The sequence below is a fragment of the Haplochromis burtoni genome, unplaced genomic scaffold (genome assembly GCF_018398535.1).
Source record: "Haplochromis burtoni strain Fernald_Lab_line unplaced genomic scaffold, NCSU_Asbu1 Contig_34, whole genome shotgun sequence".
Classification (NCBI taxonomy): Eukaryota; Metazoa; Chordata; class Actinopteri; order Cichliformes; family Cichlidae; genus Haplochromis; species Haplochromis burtoni.
The window spans coordinates 2,610,834-2,627,927 of NW_024582395.1; the positions used below are offsets into that span (position 1 = coordinate 2,610,834).

Below are 17,094 nucleotides of genomic sequence, written 5' to 3' on the forward strand. Positions count from 1 at the left end.
GGCAAAAAGCCTATAGCTCAGATCCTTTCATTGTGATTACATCTCGTCACAGTGTGATGCAAGCCGACAAAGACAGCTCGGAAAACAAAAGAACACAGCGACAAATACAATAGAAACCAGAAGAATAAACATCCAAACCTGTTCCTGATGCGACGATATGTCTACATTACTATCAATATCTGGCATTTGAATAAAGCAAAAACAGCCTTTTCATTCTGTATGCCTATCAGATAACTTTCACTGGAATGAATGGATGTGATTTGGCTCTATGCTTCTGCAATCAGTGCGTCTTGTTTAAACTCAAATAGTTCAGCCAAGTAGCAGAGCATCTTCTCAAAAATAAATGCCAAAAAAAATGAAACGATGAACAGAAAAAACACACACGCACATCTGAAAATGGCACTCTTAAGCATTTCCACCAGCTTCTACAAAATGGCCAACAGATTAACAGGGGATTAATGATTACTTCACAAACTGGGTGTAAAACAAAACAGGCTGAATAACCAAAGAGAAATAAAAGCTGATCACAGGAGTGGGAGATGTGAGAATAAAAGGGCGACGTTAAATCAATGAGATTTAAGTGGAAGTTGCAGTTGGATTTGCAGGGTTGACGGTTCGCCTATCTGGGTGTCAAGCATGTACCGTGGGTGTGCGAAACAACATCCAAACATACCCAAATCCCCCAGGCGCCTTTTAAGAGGCGAAAGAATTTGGGAAGGGGATTGGCTGAGGAAAACAGGAGTGGAGGTTGGGGAGAGAGCGGGGTGGACAGGAGAGATATAGAGAGTGTGTAATGGGGAGATCGAATCAATGGGTACCCCCGGAGCAAATAGGAGCCATGACATCATCGTATGGCAAGCAGCAAGGAGTGGGGTGGCGAGAAGTTGGGGGGAGAAAGAGAGAGAGAGAGCGAAGGCAGAGACGAGAGGACCCACAGTCACCCATTCTGCATCTCGGGGCCCATCCACTAGAATGGATAAGAGCTGAACAATGCACTCTGAATGAATGGGATCCCAAATCCCAGAGGAGAAAAACAAATCACCAGTGGGAAAGTGGAAGGGCGAGGGAGAGATGGAGAACGAGACAGAGAGAGATGGAGAGAGAAAGGGAGACCCTTAAAAAGATGTGCACACAAAGCAACAAAGCATCTTGGGACATGTAGAGCAAGGCAAGTAGAGACTGAGACAAAGCTGCTTTTGTCCTTCCCGGCTGGTGGGTGGCTTGGTGTGAAGGATTTGAACGTGGTACCATTTACATCAAAGCTCTCAAATATATTGATTGGGCCATGTAATCCCTCAAATGGAAAAATGAAAAGGTTGGATCTACACCGGATGAGTTGTTTTTTGGGTCTACATGACGACAGCATGTGGGAGGCAAGAATGAGGCCTTACGTAACTTGTCAGGAGGACTTTGAATTGCGTTCAAAGTTTGCCCCGCATCTTCGTGATGCTGGTTTGACAGAGACACGTGAGGCAAGCAGGGATGTTCAGGGAGGCTCTGATCACAGCACCTCCTCGCAGAAGTCAAAAAGGGATGTTTAATTGCGTGCCTCATCACACAGTGTTAATAAATAAAGTCACAGCCTTCACCGAGAGGGCTCAAAACGTGTGCCGAGTGTGTATTGTTGTGTGCTTTCGAGCACAGAGCTTTCATTCCTCCGTCATTACAGCACCGGTGCTATAAGCCAAAACAGAGAAAATAAATTAGAATCACACAACAAAAAAACTCTTTCATGTTGGATGCCTTGATAAGAAAAACAAGCAGGTTTCCACAAACTACATTGAGTTGTCTTATAGTTTGGAGCTAGCTAGGGACAACTTGACACACAAAAAAAATAATAATACAAATTTATGAGATTCACTCATAAAAAAATCACAAATAAAAGATAGGAGAGAAAAAAAAGTAGGTCGTGAAATTTATTTGGGGATCGATAAAAAGGAAAAGTGCTGAAAGCGTGGACTGGAGTAAAACTATGCAAATTTGGAGGAATCAGACAGAATAAGACCCAGAAATGTGAATCAGGAATCAGAAATATGCTCTTTCTGAAAAGAAGCACTTGCCTAGGAATGAGCACAATTAACAGCAAGCTTATTTGATGCTTAGAAACACTCTGCCTACGAGAAAGAAGCCGCTCTTCTGAGTCCAAATTTTATTGAGAGCTGTTTAAACTACCACAGCATCATCCACCATCCTTCAGGAACAGTGACGCAAAACAAGCTCAATTGTTCCCTTTCCAGACGCTACAACAAATGGACTGTTGACTGTTTTACTTTGGTTACAGTTTTGTGTTATACTATAATGATCTGTTTGTACTCTGTGACATTTAAGAAACAGGTGAGTGCAGTTAAAATGACAGATGCATTTAAGAGGACCAGAGGAGACACTTGTTAATAAAAATGTAATCTGTTAGTGGACTGAAATTACCAGGAGTGAAATACTGTATCTCTATGAGATCAGAGGTGCTGACCCTAATCTCTGACCTCTGAACTTCTTTTAATTAAGAAAGTATTTTCTCTACACTTACTCTAGCTACATTTTTCAATCAATTAATTGATTAGTCTACAAACTGTCAGAAACTGATAAATCCTTGTTTTCTGAAGCCCACAGTAAAATTCTCAAATTGCTCCTTTTATCAAACTAAACATCTGTTAAAGTTAAACGATAAAAAACAGCAAACATTACATTTGAGAAGCCAGATATAGCAAATATTTGCCATTTTCACTTTATAATTAGAAATTACAAAAACCCCCAAAACAAATTCCTATTATCTCAGGTGACAGACACTTAGAGAAGATCCTCCTCTAGTTTGAGCTTCTCCTCTTCTCTCCTTCATGTGTATATTTGCTTTCCCTCTTATTTATAATGGGGAGGACATCGCTAGGTTTGTTAAAACTGTTTGAGTTTAAAGAAACATTTTATTTTTATCGTTACAAGTTTTTTAGAGTGAGTTTTCCTTATCAGGATTGAGGCTCTAAGGCCAGCAGGGTGTTGTATCAACCAGTCACTTGAGCCCCATAGTGAAATGAAAAACAACAAGACTGAATGAAACAAGTACTTGGGCGGCGTCCAGTGGAAACTCCAGCTCTAGGGGAAAAGCTATTCCCGCTTACAAGTTTTTGATTGAATAGGCCATAGGAAGAACATAAGAAAAATCTGTTGGGAAAAGTCTGGGATTTGTCTCAAAGCTGCATTTAGTACATTTTTCCCCTTTGAGGCTTAAAAACTCAGAAGAGCTTTGCTTTATCAATTCTCATCAAGTCTGTCTGAAGCTATCAAGCAAAGATATCCTTTGAAGTCGGAGCCAGCATGTAGAGGGTACATTAGCTCACTAGCTCTTACCCCGTGCTTTTGCAGCCTAGCATGTGCACAATAAATATTAAAATCGACAGAGTCTGCCTTGCAAGTGGATGTTCCGTATTATAACTTCCACCCTAGCCTTTGGTCAGCAGGGCAGTGGCTCATCCTAATGCCAAAAGATAGAGACAGACACCAAGAGCGGTAAAGGATTTTAATTTTAAGACATCAGAATTTCCGTTTTATGAATCTATGTTTAGAAAACAAAGTTAAGCATCCAAAGGTTTTTTAAATGAATCAGTCTATCTTAAGGTGGTCGCAAGTAGGACCGCTAAAAGGGGTCAAAAGGCTGATTTGTAATATTGTTTTACAAGCTAACAAAAATTTTAAACAAATGCAGGCTGTGCCCACTTGAGTATAGCCACTTGTACTTTCCTCCATGGAATATCTGTCTTTTCATCGAATTATTTATCCGAGTGTTTCAAAACAGAAAAAGATCCAGTGTGCTCCTTTAAATGAGTGAGTGGATATTACATCCTTAGCAGTGCTTAAAGCCTCCTCAAAAAGCCTCCATCAGAAGTGGGTTTTCTCTCTGTCCTATTCCCAAAGCGTTGTGCCGCACAAATTAATAGTGCAACTGATTGACGTGTTTACACTAAGCTGCTTATTCTGTGGCCAAATATTTTGAGTATGACTAATGGCCCTGCAAATGCTTACCTTACATCATATGCTTAAAAGGATCGTTTGATACTGTGTCTTTATTTTTTTTTTGTCTCATACATATACTTTAGAAATTATGGCTGCCAATACAAAACATGCCCAAAATTTCAAATAATGAAGTTGGAATATGTACAAATAATTCTTGTGCTCTAAAAACTCAGGCTTCACTCTGGTCTAAACACTGAGATTCAGACAATCTTTCTTCTATACGATGTCAAACACAGTTCCTAAATATGATCACAGTCATGACACAATGAAGGTACACTATCTGTCAATTTAAATGTTTTATACAGGGCATAAGTTTTAAAAAATCTACTCGTACTGGTCTAAAAATTAATTCAGTGCCAGGTCAGATCAACAACATATGGCACATTACATCACATAAAGCCATTATTTATTTAGTGTGATTAAACAAACCCCGAGATTAAACAAAACCAGCTTCAGCAGAAATAACCTGAATTGTTTGCTGTGTGACTTTATTAGTCGTTCAATCATTGTGAAGGAATTTTGGCGCGCTCTTTTTTACAGCTTCAGTTTATTGAGGTCATTTGTTTCCCCACAGCTCTCTTAAGGTCCTGGCACAGCACTTAAGTCAGGATGAGGTCTTGACTTTGACCGGACAACTGCAACACCTTGACTATTTTGTTTTTCAGCCATTCTGTTGCCGGTATGCTTGGCATGATTGTCCTGTACCAAAACAAAATATTGCCTAGCTTCAGCTGTCGGACAGATGGCCTCACATTAGACAGAGGAGTTCATGGTCGACTCAGTGACTATGAGGTTGCTGTGGCTGCAGAACAAACCAAAATCGTCACACCTCCAACACCATGCTTGACAACTACTTGATTTAATAAACAGTACATGGCTGCTACTTACCCTCATAACTCCTGTGAAAGCATTAACTTTACTTAGTTTTTCACACTGTCTGGTTTGCGTTCAAATCCTTTGCTTTTGAGAGGCAGCCAGTGTTTCCGCACCTCAGAGATAAATAAGATAAATAAAGATGTGAATAATGCAGAGTTCCTGCAGTTTAGTTCAAGAATAATTCACTTTAATGTTTTACTTTCAGCGCCCTTTTTATCTTTGCCTTTCTTTTATCTATTATTGAAATATTCTCCTCTTGCATGTTTGCTTTCTGTGAGCTGTGTCTTTTTACAAATTCAATAATCACAGAAAAATAATGATATCTTGTTAAATACTTTGTGGCCCAGTCATGGTGTGATCATGAAAACATATGGCTAAAAAAAGATCTCACTTCCTCAAGTTTTCAACACTTACGTTTTTGTCTCTGCTGCTGTACAAAATTGTGCCATCTGGTTTGTTGGCATGTTGGTTTGTTGCACTAGAGATGTAAATACATAAATTTATGAAACTAAGAATCTTGTTTTTTTTTGTCAATTTCTTTCATTCATAACCTACCGGCATATTTGAAGATTTTCAAAAAGTTTTGCACCGAAGGATAAAGTCAGTAACTTGGAGAATGAAAGGGAGATGTCCATGTGGTGCTACAAACTCAAGCAGTCCAGTATGCATACAGCAGATGCTGGGTAGAAAGCCAGTATCTGTTTTACACATCATTATTTCTCTAAAGGCAAAAGTCTCACAAACAACACACCTCTGACATAAAATGGAAAAAACTATGCATTTATACCTCAAGGTCTATGCAGCTGGAAATGTTTAATCGGGTTATCTGCAGTCTAGCTAGCATGCCAACAAAAACCTTCTCAAATACAGATAAAAGCAGACATTCCTGTTTCTCAGAAGCTCAGAAACACTTCCTGTCGTAAAGTCGCATGCCATACACACGACTATTAAGAGGACTTCACATAGCCTAATGCAAACTGCATAAAAAATTTCAGCAAATTCTCACTCTCATCTTTCAGTTGCCGTTCTCGAGTTTTCTTTGTAGTCTTTTCTCTATTGTTTGTCCTTGCTATCACCTTCTGCTGCATCCTGATCTTCTCCCTTCCATCATCTGCTCACATCAAGTTTTCCCCCAAACTTTTCTTTCCTTTTGACAGCAGATCAATCAAGTCATTTTTCTGTCTCAGCCCCCTACCCACTGGGATAACAATGCAACAGGTCTTGCGTCATACCTTCACTGAACGAGGCCAATCTCACCAGTCCTTATGAGGGTAAACTAGAGCTCTCACTCCTGAAATATTAAGGAGTGCATGAGAAGACATTTATGCCTTGTGCCGATGTACTGCAGTGCTTCCTTGGTTTTCATATCTGAAACAGCAACTTTTCACCAAACCCGATACAAATTCAGTTATGAGGAAAATATCATCTCACATGGGTGAGGTCACACAATTATTGAAACAGAAACTATAATCCATAAATTCCGTGTTGGTCCACACACTTTAGAGACAGAGGGTGTTATGAAGATCTTCCCCTGATATTATATACTTCAATAAAACACAGAAACAAATATAAAAATCCACTCCACTCACTTTTAATTTCAAGTATGCCATCTAACATCTTATCCACTCTACTGCAGATACACTGTACGTCACATATAGTTTGGAGAATGAGATGTGAAGCCCCCTGGCAGTCCTCCTCCTCAGGAAGAGTGCTAATGAAGTAGGAGGCCAGTCGGATGAGAGAGTCTTACTCTCCACTTAGGTTCCAAGCAATCAATAAAACACAAAGTGCCACTGTTGCCATCCCCTTACACATCTTTTGCTTTCTGTTCTTGATCCCAATTTTCTTCAGTATTTCTATCCTCTTTAATTGTTTTACTTGTTTTCACTCCCTCTCTCACCTTTATATTTCAATATTTCTGTCCTTGTCACCTCTTAATTCTCTGCTTTCTTCCATTTGCTGTTTTCCCTTCCCCTCGCCATTAGACAGCCAGCAGTGACGGTGCTATAAATCTGTGCTGTAATTAGTATGACACTTGCAGCAGAATTTCATTTCTATTCACAACTAATTTACTTCTCTGTCATTGCAGTGTTTTGACATCTCAAAAGTTTTACTGAGAGATTCTCAGAGTTTGGAAGCAAACAAACTTACTGTCAAGAAACTCTAATCAGAAAGCACCAATGGAAATTTAAAAGAAAAGTGCACGCTCAAAGTACCTTAATACAAACTTAAACGAGGAATCTTATCCATCTCAGACACTTCACTGCCCCTGAGGGCTGCTTACCAAACTGTGAGGCAACAGTGCCCCCTGTAGGTCAACGGTGAACGTGCACCTCAATGATGTTCAGTGAAGTTGATCCCTTTACACTTTTAACCAGCCTTGTTTTAGCCCCCCAGCTATCTCCTCCCACAAGGGAAATTGTGTAAGTGGATTTAAATAAATTAATACCTCTTCTGCAAAGCCTAGGGAGAACACAGAAGAAAACCACAAAAAAATAAAATAACGTACTGCTGTTGCATTCACAAAGATAAAGCAAAACACATTTTTTTCTGGCTAACGCCTATAGGGCCGCATTTAAGATGACAGCAATTTGAATATGTCATGCCTAATTCTACGTTCAGACTGAGCCGACATTCTCTAGGGTCTGAATACAAAGCAGTGTGCGAGAAAGACACTTGACTAGTCAGCTGGAACACCACTATCCAGGCTGTGGGGATAATCAGTCTCACCATTCTGAGACAAAAACTGTTTTACAAGAAACCGTTCAAGTGCCCAAAGACCAAAAATCAATTTTTAGTATCTGTGCCAACAAACAAAAGTCGTGTGCACCACTCATAGTCGGCAGAATACATTTCAAGTATTTCTCAAACAAAATAAAATAAAATAAAATAAAATCAACAACATTTCACTAAGTATGTGTTCATGTTTGAGGCTGAGCTTGTTAGGAGAATTAAATCATTAAGACTCAAGAAAATGTTTCAATTAAATCTCAAACTTCAAAGGTTGAAAATCATTTAATGTTAAAAAGACACTGTCTTTTGAGTTCTGATTGCTTCCACTACAGCTACAGAGCTCTACCTCTCCCAGTGGAAAAAGAATAAATGAGTGAGGGAGGCTCATGAGGTCTCAGTTATCAGAGTAAGTACATGGTTTTAGCTAATTGGGATCCAAACAAACTCTGAATAAAAATAAATAGAAACAGGAAAATGCTTTGATAGAAAACAAAAAGTCAAAACAATATGTAGCTCATGCTTCTTGGTGTTTTCCTTTAGAAGAGAAAATATTTAAGGTTAATTAGATTGCTGCTTAATTATTTGTCCTACTATTTGTGGGTAAAACTTGCCTATTAAGAATCTTAATGAAGAAACTCACTAGTGACCTCAATAAGGCAGGCGCCGAGACTAAATCATATTCCAACAGAGCTTAGATGCTGGGCATTCAAACAATTCAGTGCTGGTAACAAAACAATGCCCCAACACACTGACCAATTTCAACCACACAATAAGTCTCTCAAGAGAACAAAAGGACCCACGAGGTTTCTGATAACAAGCTCCCTGATCTCTGATCCATACACTACAGTTACCCTGGAGCTAGATGCAAGTCTACCTCTGGGTCAAGACAGAGACCAGAGGGATTAGCAAAAGAACAGAGAAAGACTGATGGTGCCTCTTAATTGACATTTACAAAGAACAGCTCTGTGATCAAAGTTGGAGACTTGGAGCAAATAGGATGTTTACAATAGATAAGTAAAGCTATAAGAAAAGCAGACTGTCTGTATGTGTCCATACCTCAGAGTCTTCACCCTGGAGCCCCAGCTGGAGGACGGCACTGGGAGACTTCAGTCTGGCATGGCTGGACTGAGCCATCTGCAGGTTCAACTGCCAGCCAACATACTCCAGCTGAAACACACAAACAGAGTTTTAGAATTAACATAACTGTAAAAATAAAGCCTCACACTTCAGTTTAATAACTGCCTCAGGCAGCTTTTCAAAGACTTAAAAAAGTGTTTTTCCCATAAAATAATTGCTATTTTATTATTACTTCTGCCTCATCCTCATTATCTTGGTACTTTTGACCTGATTTTTTTTATTATCCTTCATTTCCTTCTCATTGTTTTTCCCTCTTTTTCTTTTTTTACTGTTTTATGTTTCCAAAGCACTTATTAGTCAAATTAATCAGCATTGCACTTTTTTTTCCAAAGTAGTTATTACTAATTTAGACTTTTCAATATTTCATCTGTTCGTGTTAACATTTTGCCATATCGCTTTGTTACAATAACAAAGGAAAACTGAAAACTATTTTATTTGCTGCATGGCCACATTTGTGTAGACTTTTACTTTATCCCTTCATCCAAACTTTTCTCCAACAAAAGTGAAAAAAAAGACTGTCTGCGTGATGTGATGTGAACTTGTAAAACTTGCAGCGTCTCCTTATACCAACCTCACCAATTCCCCCACCTGCTTGGCTGATTTAATGACAGACACTTCACCAGTCAGCTGAAGCAGTGTGATAGATTAGCAGCGGTGAGTCAAGGCGGGGCAGTTAAGTGTTTTATGATGCAGGGAGAGGCCATAATAATAAACCATGTGTGACTTATTGGTTGTGGATGCATCACAGCACAGGTGTGAGGTGGGGAAGGACTGAAATACGTTTATTTATACTGCAGAAACATTCAAATTAGCAGGAATAAACATTACAACTCTGCGGTCGTGGGTCTTTAAGTTTCTTTACATGTAAAGGAATAAATCTGAATACATTTAATAAACACCTGCATATTTTATTATCTTGCATAAGATCGGTCAAAATAAATGAGCATTCTAATAGTACAGTACATAGGCATTGCTTTCTAACACATTTCTGCTTTTTCTGCTTGATCGTCGGTCAGTTTGCTCATTTTTAGATAAAAAAAAAAAAAAAGGGAATGAAAGGAACTGTCCCGACAACCAAAGTAGCAAGCATAGAGATTAACTTGAGGTCCTGTTCCCACATGTGTGATATTTATATTATTTTGGTATTTAGTTCTCACAACTATTTAGATCGCTGGGGTGATGCGGTCTGTGATTATTTGTAAGACCGTTGCTCGTTTCTGCTGTGCATTCAAAAAACTATTTACTTAATTTGTCAATCATGACACACACACACGTATATTTGACACGAGCACTGAGCTTACAGCTACATCTCGCAGTTATTTTCTTTATTGATTCATCTGCTGATTGTTTTGTCGTTTGCTCTGTAAAATGCCAGAACACAGGGGAAAATGTCATTTATAATTGCCCAAGGTGGGATCTTCAAATGTCAGCTTTTTGTCCAACCAACCAAAGATATTGCATTTACAATTGTGATATTATCAGTGAAGAAAAAAAAGAACCAAGTCCTGATATTCCAGAGGCTGAACTCTACAAATTCTTTGATACGCGCAATTAATTGCTTAATCAAAAGCGATGCCAGTTAATGTTCAGTTGGTTGACTAATACTTGTAGCTTTATTTTTCACACCCAGTTTTGATATTGAGCAAGAAATAAGAAACTTATGGCTTTATGTTCAATGAGCATGTGGCAGAAATGACAAGATGCCTGCTGAATAGAAATGGTGTGTATGAATATGAGACTCAATTTAATCTCAAATGTGCATGTGAGACAAAACATATTAATTTAATTATTACAGTATTAGTATAATTACGACTCTATTCTCAAGGATCAATAGCTGTCACATCCTTCCATGTATAAATTCATTAGGGAGCGAGGGGAAGATTTGCCAGGCACGAGCAGGTGAGACATATAAATGTCTGACAACAGCAACGGCCCCAGCATAATGTGACTGATGTGTACATGCTGAGTATTTATTCCGCGTTTGATCTTAATTCCCTCGTCTCTGAAAGGAATGCTGTTTGAAGTGTCGCTCTTTAATCAAGTTATAGAGCGAAACAAGTTTAGAAATTAATGAAACAACTTGTGTGAGCTTTGAAAGAAGTCTTTGTAATCCATATGGCTGGAAAGAATTCACATAAAAGCAGGTCAGTCTTAATGTGGACAGTCTGATGCTTATTTTCAATTCAGTATCACATTATGAATTCAATAGAACTCGGCTCGCGATGAAAATAAAATAGAACGGGCGGCTTTGGGTTTTAAAGACGTTATAGCAGGTGTAGTCAAAGTTCAGGTATATCAACACTAATAATGTTCCCAAAAAAATATTACACTGTGTACTGTGTTGCTTGCTTTTACTGTTCCTCCACAGACTTACTGCAACTGAAATTTCTCATTTACACCAGCACAGGCACAACTGGTGCATGAATGACAAGAATAACTGGTTTACAAGCACTGTAAACAAGCAATGTAGTTTCTGCATCAGTGGTAAAACTCTTGTTTGGATATATTGTTTGTAAAACATAAATAACAAACTGTAAAGGGTTTGCTGTGTATATTCTGCTAAATAAAAATAAGCAGTCTGATGCTAACGAGGACAAAAAAAACCTTAGACTGTACCTTCTTCGGGGCAAATAAATTACATTTCAGTTTCTCCACCAGTTCGGGTCCAGTAGTTGCCCAGGTCTGAGAGAACACCTCAGCCTTCTCTGGGGTTAGATGGACCATCTCCAGCTGTTGTTGCAAAGAGGCTGGCTTTACATTATGATACACTGCCTAGTAAAGGTGATGAGAGAAGAGGACAGGATGTGTTAATCAGCATCAAATGTATTCATTTATATCGGGTTATTGTGCAGTTACAGTTATAAAAGAACAATCCATTTAATCTAATACCAAACACAACATTGGAAATACAACTACTCGCAACACAACAGTGACCCCAGGTGGAGAAATAGGCTCACTGTGTGATTCAAAAGCTACAGTACACACTCCATGCCAATCTCCTCATATTAAGATATTTAGAAAATATGCAAAATGTGCATCATTTGAGTCACTTTTTATGTGCACTGCAGGAAAAACAATGTGACCACTCACTTGCTCTAATATAAAGGCAGAAGTTTCCAAGACTAGGTTGAGAGCATTTTTATCCAATGAGAGAGCAGCCTGGAGTTTTTCCTCCTCTTCCTCACTGAACGTCCGCTCTCCCTGTGTAGAAAAAAATCCAATGTAATGTAAAAGCATCCTGAAATAATAACTAAATATATGAATGAAAAGCCACTGTCTGCTTGACAATCAAAACATTTTCAGAATAAGCTTTAAAACACAGTATGTGGGTGTCAGTGTTGATCTGACAAGTCTGACAACAACAAAGGTTTTCCTTGAAAGGAGCTTATATTCATAAGCAACATACAGTATTAATCTCATGTTACTCACACTAATGTTTTGCTGCGCGCAGCTCCTCTGCTGCCACTCGTGAGTGACAGTCAGTTCAGTCAACAAACAGATTTTTATTATAGTTTTATTTTTATTTTGGATATTTTTAAAGCAAAATGTGGAACATTGCAGTATCACAATTACCAAAGTTAAGTCCTTGTCACTCTGCTTTCTTCAACTTATCCAATTCAGGGTCATATAGCAGCTAAAGCCAATGTCCTATCTCAGTAGTCATAGGGTAAGAAAGGAGGTACATCCTGGATAGGTTGCCAGTTTATCAGGGCTAACATTGAGAGACAGAGAGAAAACCATTCACACCAACGGCCAATTTAGAATTGCCAGCTAACCTAACATGAACATGGCTTTGGAGGAATCCAGAGTACCTGGACATAACCCACAAAGCAAGAACGTCACAGGTTTGAATGCTTCTGAGTTTGCAAGTTCTCTCTGGGCCTGTGAGCCAATGGTGCTAACTACTGTACCACTGTGCCACCAGTTAAGTAAATAAAGCCCCTAATCTTTATTTAATGTGGATGGTAGGTCATGGATAGACTGAGGCTTGTAGCAATTGAAATCAGACATGCAAAAGGTTGAAAAACTGCTACTGTATGAATAAAAAACAAAGCATAAACTAACAAGGAGTTAAAATATTCATTCTAATTTCATAAATATCAACAAAACAATTCATGCGCTAGGCTGAATTGCAGCATAAGAACATTAAATAATGTGATCGCCTGTTGATACATGTCAAAATGTCTATTTCATTAAATATTATTATTTTAAAAAATTGCACTGCCTCCCATTAGCACTTCAAAAAAAATAAAGAAACCACGCAAAGAGTCCCTTGAATAAAACATTTAGTTTGACGAGTCAATCTTGTGACAAACCAGAAAGATTTGCAGATCCAGGTCTGCATGTGCATTAATTAGAGTCAAGTGTGAGCGATGCTCCAGTAAGTCTTTATGCATGCACGACAGCTGTGCTGCGAAGCCTCTCATCTTTGGCACAGATAACATTGTGCAGTCTCCATACCTTCAGATGAAGCTTCTGTATGATGCGGGAGATCAGTCTGGAGAACTTGTTCACATCAATTGCATTGATGAAAGTCACTGCTTCTTTTATGCTGTTTAAGAAAAAAATAAGAGTCACACGTGTTAATGACAATGATGTAGGACATTCTCAGATCTCTTAGTTAAGTATCTGAGTTCAGGGCTCAGCATGAAAGATGGTTCTCTCAGACTGTCATTGAATTTCAAAGGTGCTTCTAACTAAAAACATAAAGTCCTGATGGTTTTGTACCAAAGTAGCAGATCTCACAAGGTAAAAAAAGAACATCAGCATCAGTGTGAAGAGTGCATAGCAGCGTAAAATGAGGCTGTGTACTACAGAGTGAATGTAAAATTCTGGGACAATACTAATAATAATGTGTTTTGATTTTATTGTAATTTATTTCATGTTTTTAAGCCAGACAGATGCATGAATGATTCTTGTAAAAAAAATAACTGAAATTTAAAGGTCTTTCATTTCTTCATCACTATATTTGAGCATCTAGCTCAAAATTAAAATTATGCACCTACTTCGGTTTACTAGCAACATATCAGTAAAATCACTGGGTACAAAAACAGCATCTTAGAGAGACAGAGACTATCAGAGGTAAAGATTGGCAGAAGTTCACCAATCTCCACAAAGAGAATCTGGAGAAATCTCTGTGCACGAGGGACAATTAAAAACAGGCGTGATTCTGTCATAGAAATCACTGCATGGGCTCAAGAATACGTCTGTTGAATGCAGTTCCCATGCCATCCACAAATGCAGATTAAAGCTCTAGCATATAAGAAGAATTCACATGTGAAGATGATCCCGAAATGCTGCTATCTTCTCTGCGCCAAAGCTTAATTCAAATCGACTGAGACAAAATGGAAAACTGCTCTGATGAATCCAGGTTTGAAATCCTTTTTGGAAAAACATGGACGCCACATCATCTGGGCTAAGAAGAAAAGGATCAATGAGCTTGTTATCAGCACTAAGGTCAAATGCCCGCTTCCCTGATAGTATGTGTGTGCACATGTGCACCGGCAACTTGCACATCTGGAATGTCTAAACCCATATATACCTTTCAGGGTATATGCTTCCATCCAGATGATGACTTTTTCAAGGAAGGCCTTCTCATATTTCAACATGACAATGGAAAACTGAATACTGCACTTAATACAACAGCACGGCTTTGTAGTAAAAGAGAACTTTCACCAACTGAAAACATCTGGAGCATCATGATTTAGAAAATACGGCAAAGAAGTCTCAGGACTGTTGAGCAGCTAAAATCCCAAAGGTCAAACAACTTGTCTCCTCAGTTGCCAGATGTTTATGTACTGTTGTTATAAGAGAGAATACCATGAAATTAACTTTCATGAAATAATGAAAAGTCTTAGTTTACAAATTTGATTTTTTTTTTCTGTTATATTATTCCCAGATCATTTCCCATTGTTTTATTTAATACTGCACAATATCCCAGATAGACAGACATCTGTGCATCTATCTATCTATGGTTGAGTGCACTGGCTCCTGGAAGAGATCTATCCTCTTGGGCTACATGGGCTAAAGGTTATCACAGAGTAAAGCCTGATGGAAACGGGAATATTAAGACTGTTACAAATACAGATAATCAATTATTTAAAAATCCAGCGTTGGACAAAACATGCTGAAATACTGGCTGATATTTTTTTCTTTCAGACCCACTAAACATAAACATATTTCCCTAATTTTTTATAGTATGTAGTTATTTATGTACTCGTTTACACTCAGTTTGGCTCATTTGTAGTATTTGTATTTCTTTCCAAAAGGGAAGTTGCAGAGTGCCCTCGGGTGGACCAGTTATGCAACATCAACACTCATAATATGGTTGAAGGGTGTTTCAGCAGTCTCTTCTTTACTCTTTCGATGTTAATTTATTAGTCGTTATAAACTGCGATACTAATAGACAGGCTGCAGATAAATCAGCCAGGCTATGTCCGTTAGAACCATTTTCTCAGCGATCCTGCTTCACAACCAGATTCAAAACCTGCAAGAAAAATACCCCAAACAGCATAGTAGTGACACCACATCCCCTTATTGCAGGATTCAGGGGTTCAGGCCTTTTTGTTTAGGGTTTGTTTTTTTGTTTTGTTTTTAAAATCTATCTTGATCGTAAACTGGCCTTTTCTTTCATCAAAAAGTTTAAAAAAATATTTAAATCTCTTGCAGCTATACTACATATAGTAACAGAAAGTCTAAATGGGTAAAAGTTTTTTTATTCAAATCGATTACATGATATGATTTCAATTGTCTTATTAAGTGGTTTAAAGGCGGCCAATACTTCTGCCCAGTTTCAAGTTATAGTAGTTTTGTTTTTTAAGCATAAGTAACTTTAAGTAACTTGTACAGACTTAACTCTAAATATATCCTTGTGGGATTTTACTTAACCCGGCACCCCAGTAGTATTTTTATTCTACAAAGACACTGCTTAAGTGTCATTAAGTCATTGTGCGCATAAGTTCGACCACTGTACCAAAGTATGACTCGTTTACTCCAGCCCACCAACATACTTGCTAATGTTACCATACCAGACTGAGCAAACGCGTAAGGCTAAAATGGAAGAAGGCGCATTTGTGCAATTCAATCTCACCAAAATGTAAAAAAGATAAATATAGATACCCTTTGCTAACATGTATTAATGCAACAAATTACAATATCGACTTTCGGCATGCCTTCGTATGCTACAGGTAGCTCAGGCTTTGCTACAAGATAAAATGTCGTTACATGTAATTTTTTTTTTCGGGGGGTCCCACCTTTGTGTTTCTTTTATAATGGAAGTCATTGTAGTCTGCGTCCTTAAAAATAGTGATTGAAGAATTGAAAAGCGTCAAAGCCACAGCAGCATCCTCACACTGTTGACATTCCGGCTTCCTGTTGTCACAAGACAAGTCATGTGACCGTCAAAGCTGCGCGGAGATGCGCAGTCACGGCAGAGAGTGGATCCGCGCTGGCTGCTGTTAGCCTGCTGGATGGAGGGAAATCATTTACTTGCATTAAAAAAAAAACGAAAACTTACTGCTGACATTTGTCATCATGTTACTTTCTGCAAAATAAAGTTTCTGTGAGATTTTGTTTTGCGTAAAAACTGCGCACAGTGAATCTCTAGTCACTACGGAATCAGCGTTGGACAAATCAGTGCCTGTCCTGCAAGAAAAGCGCTAAGAAAAAGAAGGGAAAAAAACCCGGCAAAAGCACATAAAATGTATTTTATGCTTTATCTGACATTTACCAGAACAAATTTGGGGCTCTGCTGGGTTTTTTTGTTTGTTTTTTTAAAAACCTCCCCCTTGCAAATGGACTGTTGTTCTGATAAAAGCCCAAATACAATCATGATAATACGTCATTTTAGTTTACTGGTTTTTGTTTTCTGTTTAACTTGTTTTTAGGCAATAAAGGCACGACATACTGGATAAGAAGGTTTTTGGGTGAGTTTTGTATGTTTTTGTCCCAAATTTATTTTAAATTGTCCATTGCACTTGATAACCCAAAAATGTTTTATGAGTTGACTTGACAAAAGTAAAGTACAGTGGATCTGAGAATTTGTAATAAATGTTAGGCAGCATATTTATTTTAAACATTTAGTTAAATGTAATGTACCACATACATATTTAGCCAAGTATCAGGGGTGATTTATAGCAGGAGGAACAAGCGTGAAAGGGAAGGTCTAGATGATAGTGAGACTTCTTGTGATAGATGGTTTGGAGACAGTGGCACTGGCAAAAAGACAGGAGGCCGAGCCAGGAGAAACCGGGATACAGTGAGACGGAGGCAGATAATCCACCATGGTGACTCCCAACAGGAGCAGCTGACATAAGATCTTTATAAAAATGAAGTAAGCCAAGCACA

The 17,094-nt window shown here is 38.4% G+C and overlaps 1 protein-coding gene across 2 annotated transcripts in view; it reads right to left on the bottom strand.

Moving 5' to 3' along the window:
* commd10 (COMM domain containing 10) overlaps positions 1-16,362 on the bottom strand; it is a 71,071-nt gene extending 54,709 nt beyond the window's left edge. The window contains exons 1-6 of one of the 2 annotated variants that reach the window (XM_042219528.1): positions 16,002-16,362; positions 13,210-13,300; positions 11,839-11,949; positions 11,365-11,520; positions 8,668-8,778; positions 5,409-7,341 (exon numbers count right to left, since the gene is read on the bottom strand). In XM_042219528.1, coding sequence (XP_042075462.1) covers positions 7,321-7,341; positions 8,668-8,778; positions 11,365-11,520; positions 11,839-11,949; positions 13,210-13,300; positions 16,002-16,030 — 519 coding nt within the window. In that variant the 5' untranslated portion in view covers positions 16,031-16,362 and the 3' untranslated portion in view covers positions 5,409-7,320. Of the gene's footprint in view, positions 1-5,408; positions 7,342-8,667; positions 8,779-11,364; positions 11,521-11,838; positions 11,950-13,209; positions 13,301-16,001 lie in introns of those variants that run through there. The other variant, XM_005919092.3, reaches the window with a different exon arrangement.
* Positions 16,363-17,094: the final 732 nt, after the last annotated feature.